The 7955-nt window shown below is 40.8% G+C and overlaps 2 protein-coding genes across 2 annotated transcripts; both read left to right on the top strand.

The window, feature by feature from the left end:
* Positions 1-801: 801 nt before the first annotated feature.
* Positions 802-2901, top strand: LOC130940553 (AAA-ATPase At4g25835-like). Its single transcript, XM_057868726.1, has one exon. It carries the CDS (start codon positions 1104-1106, stop codon positions 2709-2711), a length of 1608 nt encoding a protein of 535 aa, XP_057724709.1. The 5' UTR covers positions 802-1103; the 3' UTR covers positions 2712-2901.
* Positions 2902-4913: 2012 nt separating this feature from the next.
* On the top strand, positions 4914-5474 carry LOC130939815 (uncharacterized). Its single transcript, XM_057867889.1, has one exon. It carries the CDS (start codon positions 4914-4916, stop codon positions 5472-5474), a length of 561 nt encoding a protein of 186 aa, XP_057723872.1.
* The last annotated feature ends 2481 nt before the right edge of the window (positions 5475-7955 follow it).

Here is a 7955-nt window from a genome sequence, read left to right as displayed (position 1 = left end):
TCTCATTGTTATCACCTTCCACCTGACACCCACAATGATGAGTGAGTGACGAGGTAAATAGATTTTAGGAATTTTACCCTGAAGCGTCCTTAAGGATATTATCAAGATTACTGGAAATTTCAAAGTTCTTTTCTCTTTTATCCCAATAAATAGTAAATACATTGCAAAAATATAGAAAATTTCAAATTTGTTTACTTTCCAGTTAAATGTTTCTATATTAAACGACTTAACAAGCGTCGTTTTATCTAATTCCAGTAATTATTCATAGGAACATTCTCTGAAGTCTGAATGCGCAAAGTACAAGAACAAATGGGTAAAAAGATAAAGTGTGATTCGTCAAGAAAAAAAAAAAGCAGTCTCAAGATCCACACTATACCGTAGCCCGTGTGTTTTCATGTAACCCGTCTTATAACTCTACTGCTACTAGTATTAACTACAAAGTAATATAAACCTTGTGGAACTTGATTGCATTTTGATGAATATGCTAAAGTTGAACGGGAAAAATACACCATACAATGAGCACTACTAGAAAAGTAGGGGAAAAAATGTAACAATTGAAAGCTAATCCTTTGGTGAAAAATGTGACTCTTTTTCCTTGTGTGATTTTGGTTAATGAGCCCTTAAAATATAAATTCTCAAACAAAAACAAGCAAGCAAAAACTAAAGATAGCAACAGAACCTTTGGCAAAACGAAAATTTTGCATTTTCTAAGATTCTCATTCTGCAATTGTAGCCCACGCTTAAGAGATGAGGTTATTTGAGCAAAATCTATCACATCTTCTACAAACGAACAAAGCAAAAGCGAAATATTAAAGCAAATTGGTCGGCTTCATCATCTTTAACCTTTAACTTTACCCTACTCTATCTCTGCAATATGCTCAATGCTGCTTTTATTTTCATCTCCAAACCCAAAACACCAACCTTTAGCAGACTCTGTTCCCACTTTATGCAATGTATAAGAACCCCTAAAGTTACAAACCTAAGGAAAAAAAAATATGTGAAAAGAAGCAAACAAATTCTCACTCCATTTTCGACTCCACCATCCCTCGAGCAAAAAATCTCAAACCAACAAACACAAACATCAGCTGATCAGCATTGCAAAAATGGAGATATTATCACAATTGTGGTCACTGTTAGGGTTACTCACCGTTCTGCAAAATGTGCTTCCATCTCAGATTCTCTCTCTGCTTCACTCTGTATACGAATCAGCACAAGATCTGCTATCTCCTTACGCTTACGTTGAGATCCCTGAGTTCAACGGCTACTGCGGCGTCGACCTCAACGACCTCTACCGCCACGTGCACCTCTACCTGAACGCAGCCGCGTCTGCCTCCCCCGCCGCCTCGTGCCGCCGCGTCACGCTCTCCCGTTCACCCTCCTCCTCCCGCGTCACCTTTGCCGTAGCGCCAAACCACACCGTCCACGACTCCTTCGGCGGCCACCGCCTCTCTTGGACGCACCACGTCGACGGCGTACAAGACTCCCTGGACGAGAAACGAAGCTTCACTCTCCGTCTACCGAAGCGCCACAGGCAGGCGCTACTGCCGTCCTACCTCTCCCACGTCACCTCACGCGCGGAGGAGTTCGAGCGCGTGAGCCGCGAGCGCCGCCTCTTCACCAACAACACAACCGGCTCCGGTTCCTTCGAGTCCGGATGGGTTTCCGTCCCGTTCCGCCATCCCTCAACCTTCGAAACCCTGGCTCTCGAGCCAGAACTCAAGAAACAAATAAAAAACGACCTCGTTTCGTTTCAAAACGGCAGAGAGTTTTACCACCGGGTTGGGCGTGCGTGGAAGCGGGGGTACTTACTCCACGGTCCACCCGGTTCCGGTAAATCGAGCCTCATAGCAGCTATGGCTAACTTCCTCTGTTACGACGTATACGACTTGGAACTCACAAAAGTTTCGGATAACTCTGAGCTGAGGTCGCTACTAATCCAAACGACGAACCGCTCCATTATTGTTATAGAAGACATTGACTGTTCCGTGGACTTAACCGCTGACAGAACGACGAAGAAGCAACCAGCCAAGTCGTTTAAGAAGTGCAAAACGACGATGTCGTCTTCGGGTTGTGAAGATAGTGGGAGGGTTACGCTTTCAGGGCTCCTGAACTTCACGGACGGGTTGTGGTCGTGTTGTGGCGAGGAGAGGATTGTGGTGTTCACTACGAACCACAGGGATAGCGTGGACCCTGCGCTGGTTCGGTGTGGGCGCATGGACGTGCACGTGAGCCTTGGCACGTGCGGGTTCCATGCGTTCAAGGAGTTAGTTAGGAACTACCTCGGGGTTGAGTCTCATGCGTTGTTCGATGCCGTGGATGCGTGTATTAGGTCGGGTGGGTCCCTCACGCCGGCGCAAGTTGGGGAGATCCTATTGAGGAACAGAGGGGATGCTGACCTGGCGATGAAGGAGGTTGTGGCAGCGATGCAAGGGAGGATGCTGGCTCTTGCGGCCGCTGGAGGCGGTGGCGGGGATCAGATGGATAATGAGGATGTAGTGGCGGCGGTGTCAGTAGGGACTAGGTCGCCGGAGAGTGTATTAATGATAGGGTCGCCGGAGAATTGGGACACGGCGATGGGTGGGCGAAAGAGAAAGGAGAGTGTTAATGGGTCGAATGGGTGCGAAAAGAAGGTAAAGTTTTTCGTGAGGTTGAAGTCGTTGACTAAGTCTGACTCTGGTAAATGTGGTGTTTTTGAGAGAGGAAAACATTGAAACTTTACTTTTTTTTTTCTTTTTTGTCTTGGAGACTTGGACTAGAAAAGTTTAACGTTCACGGGTGTGGATTTTTCAGCCGTGTTCGGGTTAGGTTTTTTTTTCTGGTGGTAGGAAAGACATTAATTAAGTTGGTGTGATTAGTATTTTTATTTTATTTTTTATGTAAAGCGGCTTATTGTTCAGCTAATTACTGCGTATGGTTTTTGGTTAAGGATATTGTTACAGACGAGGCCCAATAGTCATAGTTACGATAATAGAAATCCTAATTAATCATTTAGCGGAAACGAATTAAAAAACAAATAAAGTATCAATCAGCGAGGACGTTACAAAATCAAGGCTTTAAGGCAGAGTTTGGATAAATAACTTAAATAAGTTTTTCTGAAAAAGGAGTTTAAAATATAAAAATTTTTATTAATAATAATTTATAAATAAGTTATTTTGTGTTTGGATTTTTAGTTATAAAAGTACTTATTTTAAAGTTGTAGCATTTAGATAAATAACTCAAAAGATAAATTTTTTTTACAAAAAAAAATGAATATTAAAATATCGATGATAACAAATACTTTTTAATATTGAATGTAGATTTTACATAACCTAATCACTAATATTGTGTATGATATGGTAGGTGAAAATAAAAAATAAATATAAAATGTGTGTCAATGTATATTTTATTATTATTTTTTATTTTAATATTGTTATCATATATAATTTTGTGTGTCAATGTTAACTTGTTATAATTAACTATGAAAATAATAATAAGCTATAAAATTATATATGAAAAAAATAAAATTAAAACTAAAATTTCATACTACACTTGAATACAAATTTAATAATAAAAAATAGTGATAAAATGATAAAAAAAATATTTAGAATGAATATATGCAGTAAGTTGTTCAGATGTAATATTGTCTAAAAATATGGTAGAGGATCAATACTTCCATCAGATGTTTCATTACGTAAAAATTGTGAGACTTGGAACATTGCGTGAGAATGATGGTGGAAGGCCAGTGCTTCTAGCAGACCTTGTGTGAAAAAATGGTGATGAAGAGTCAGTATTTTTCATAGAGTCAAGAAGAAAAGTAAATTTTTTTGTTTTAAAATTAATTTTTTTTAAGTAAGTGGTTGAATGACTTCTCGAGAAGCAAGAAGTCATATATTTCTACTTCTTCAAAAAGTTGCAAATTAATTTTTCGGGAAGTTAAAAGCTTTTTTTAAAATAGTGCAAAACACATAGATTATGACTTTTCATAATCCAAAAGTTAAAAAAAGTAGCTTCTGCTACTTTCCAAACGGACTCTAAATCTGATGTGAAAAACGATTTAAAAAGTCCTAAGGTAAAGGAAAAATCCACCTTGAGGCTTGAGGTAAGCATCTTCTAAGATAATAACAAAGACACTTAGATTGTGTTTGTTTACAAACACAAAATATTAAACTAAAGACATAGAAACAGATGAAACATGAATAGAAATTGATCCGTACCTTAGAAAATTGACCCAACATTATATTTTAGAGTTGTTAGGTCAAATTCGGTCAAACAAGAGTGATTCGCGTTATACCTCGACTTATGTTTCAAAAATCTCGGGATTACAACAAGCACCTTTTTCAGCATAAATATCAATACACAAACGATCTAGCAGGCACAGAGAACAAACGGAACATGAAAAATTACACAAAAACAAAGTTTAGTAAAGCATCGTGATTATTATTATTATTTTTTTATCGCGAACTGACTTAAGCATCGGAGTCCTTTTTGCAAGTTCTCCACATTGCTCAAACGAGGAAGAAACTCGCGGTGCAGCACACAGAAGAAGGACGTTGCTATTACTCTTCAAGCTGCATCCGACCAACAGCTCGTAGCCCAGTTCCAGACAAGAACATTTGGCGTCCACCGTGGGGCCGAGTTTATTTAAATTAACCCCCACGAACACTTTACCTTTTTTGTTGCAGAAACATGGCTGATGACACTGTGCCTCAGACTCCTCCTCCCTGAGTTGGTAGCCATGAATGCTACCCTTCTCGCTGAGGTTAAGAGAATGGCCGATCTCTTAGAGTCAATTCACGACGGAAGTCCAACACGGAGGATCCTAAGAACACGACCTCAAACGGCACACAATCTCAGGCAGATTCCCAGGAGATCACCCCGCCAAAAGAAAAATTGACGATAGATAATCTTTTTTGGAATATATCGTCAAATTCCAGATGCCGAAGAACTTTGTGTTGTCTACTGCACTCAAGTCATATGAAGGATTCGGAGATCCTCGCGTCCATATTAAGAAATTTCAATCCATGATGTTCTTTAATGGTGCCTTTGACCCTATACTCGGTCGATCTTTTCCAACTTTTTTAGATGGTGCTGCTTTACTTGGGTTTTCTAAGATACCTGCAGGTTCAATCTCTTGCTTCGAAGAATTGGCAAGGTCTTTCATCGACTACTTCGCAGCTTCACAAATATATGTGCACGGGTCTGATTACCTCAGTAGTATCAAGCAAGGTCCACATGAAAGCTTGAAAGACTACATGACGCAGTTCGCCAAAGCAACTATAGAGATCCCCAACCTCAACCCTGAGGTACACCTATACGCACTAAAGAGCGGCCTCTGCCCAGAAAAGTTCCAGGAGACTATAGCTATTACCAAGCCAAAAATGCTAACAAAATTCCAAGAAAAAACTGTGACCCAAATGAAAATTGAAGAACTCCGTGAAGCTCGGCGAATAGAGAAACGACAGCCTCATGATGCCAGGACATCTTGGCTAGTTTGACAAGCCATTTTAGTTAGATTATAACTTAGTTTCATGCATTTCTTAGGTAATAAGCAAGCATTTGCACTTAATTTCCTTGCATGCATTCATGCATCAAAAGTGTGGTGAAATCAGGAGAATATGAGAGCTTATGAAGCATGATTTAGTTAAGTTAATCAACTAGTTTTTATGGCCTTTAAAGAAAGGTTTTACATGGTTATGAACTTCAAAATTTGATGCACCTTCTTTGGTTTGTGACAGGGGAAACTGAGGCAGAGACATTGATCCCTGGAGAAGCAAGAATGCAAGCTCATTCAAGGAGCAAACAGCACCTAAACTGGCACTCTCCACAGGCGGTCTCTAGCAAGCTTGCGGGAAAGCGCCAGCTTCAACACTTAACCTCAACAATTGGCATTCCTTACCAACGCTCTCTAGCAAGCCTGCTGGAGAGCGCCAACACCAACCATGCCAGCACCAACCTTGTCAAGACCCTTGTCAAGCACCATCCCAACCTTGTCATGACACCATCAAGCTTCACCACCCAAACCTTGTCATGACACCATCCAAACCTCAACACCACACTACACCAAACATGTCAAGGCCATCACCACACCACACTCCAACCTTGTCACAACCATATTGCCTCACCCTCAACCCACGCTCTCCACTAGCGCTCTCCAGCAAGCTTGCTGGAGAGTGCCACTTCCTCATACCCCCACCATAACCTCACCATACCAACTTTGCCACTCACCCTTACTTAGACCACGCTTGTTCCTAGCTCTCTCCAGCAAGCTTGCTGGAGAGTGCCACCTTCATACACCTATGTCCCTCATGACTAGCGCTCTCTAGCAAGCTTGCTGGAGAGCGCCACTCTCCCATACACCAACCACCATGACACCAACAAATCTTGACACACCCCTTGTCACAAGCAACAACCAATGGCCACGCTCTCCATCTCAAGCTCCCTCAAGAGCGCCAAGACAAGCACAGCAAGCTCAGTGTCACGCTCATTTTGGGTGCTCTCCTGCAAGCTTGCTAGAGAGCGCCAATCATCAACAAAGGGCAGATAGTGTCACGCTCTCAAGGGGAGCTCATGAGCAAACTTAGCGCTCTCTTGAAAGTGCCAACACTCGCCTACCACGCTCGCACTCAAGCTCTCCAGAGAGCGTCTTCGAGGAACAATTTAAAGGAGGAAATGAAGCCTAGTGCCACGCTCTCAAGCAGTGTTCTCCAGCAAGCTTGCTGGAGAGCGCCAATCCTCATGCACACAACACTCTCTTGGTGATACTTTTGAAAGAGCGTAGCGCTCTCCTGGAAGGTGCCAGCGCTCGCAACTAGCGCTCGCACCCAAGTTCGCAAGCGAGCGTCTTCGATGCTTACTTTAAAGAAGAACTGAACCACTTGTACTTGGTGCTCACTTTTTAAGTTCACTAACAAGCGCTAGGCCCAAGCGTCAGAATGAATCCAAAGACCCAGAGGAAGTACATCAAGTAAAGACTTGGGGGAAGCACTACAAATAGATGAATTTTGAACTCATTGGGGGCTTACGGAGTAAACTAGATCACTACCCTTTACATTTTCTTGCTTGTACTTAGTTTTCATTTTATTTTTCATGCACTTTCAATTTCTTTCAAGTTTTCTTAGAGTGATGATCAACTAAACCCCCCACTCATTAGGGGGAGGAGCTCTGTTTTAATTCTAATAAATTAATGAAATTCTTCTTATTCTCAATTCGCTTGTTGTTATCTAAGGGAAAGCTTTTGTGCTTCAAAGATCCAATCACTACTGAGAGTTTGGATCTACTTGAATCTCTATGTGAGCCTCGAGAAAGGGATCATAGGATTCAGTTTGAGGCTTCTTCCTCATAACTCTTTTGATCAATACATTCTTAGTTGATACGTGACATATAACCTCTTTAAATTGAGATCCTAAGGGTTGTATGGCTCTTGGATTAGAAATTGAGCTTCACCTCTTCTCATGAATAATTAGATCAAGAGATTGGCAATTGATTATGTTAAGAGAAATTGAGTTGCCAAGAGATTGGAATTCAATTATTTACAATCCGCTATAAATCTACTTCATATGATTGAGAAAGAAGTTGAGACCCATTAATTCACGAAGGATCATAGCATCTCCAATCCCTAATGAATCTCACTCATTATATTTCTTCACTTTAATTCTTCTGAATGTCTAATTTCCTTTAATTCCCAATACCCAACACCCCTTTACTTTCATGCAATTTACAATTCATTGTCATTTACATTTTTGTCTTTATTTTCTTGCCATTTAAGTTTCCGCTCTTTACTATTCCGCAATTTACTTTCAGCATTTTATTATTTAGTCATTTAGATTTAGCACTTTTACCTTCTATGTCATTTACTTTTCTGTTGAGTTAATCACCCAAAATATCAAATATTTGTTTGACTAGAGAAATCATTTAACTAAAGTTGTTGAATCCATCAATCCCTATGGGATCAACTTCACTCAACAATGAGTTATTAC

Source organism: Arachis stenosperma, chromosome 7, assembly GCF_014773155.1.
Source record: "Arachis stenosperma cultivar V10309 chromosome 7, arast.V10309.gnm1.PFL2, whole genome shotgun sequence".
NCBI classification, from domain to species: Eukaryota; Viridiplantae; Streptophyta; class Magnoliopsida; order Fabales; family Fabaceae; genus Arachis; species Arachis stenosperma.
The sequence above is the reverse complement of the archived record's forward strand: the minus strand, read 5'-3'. Positions and strand labels throughout refer to the sequence as shown.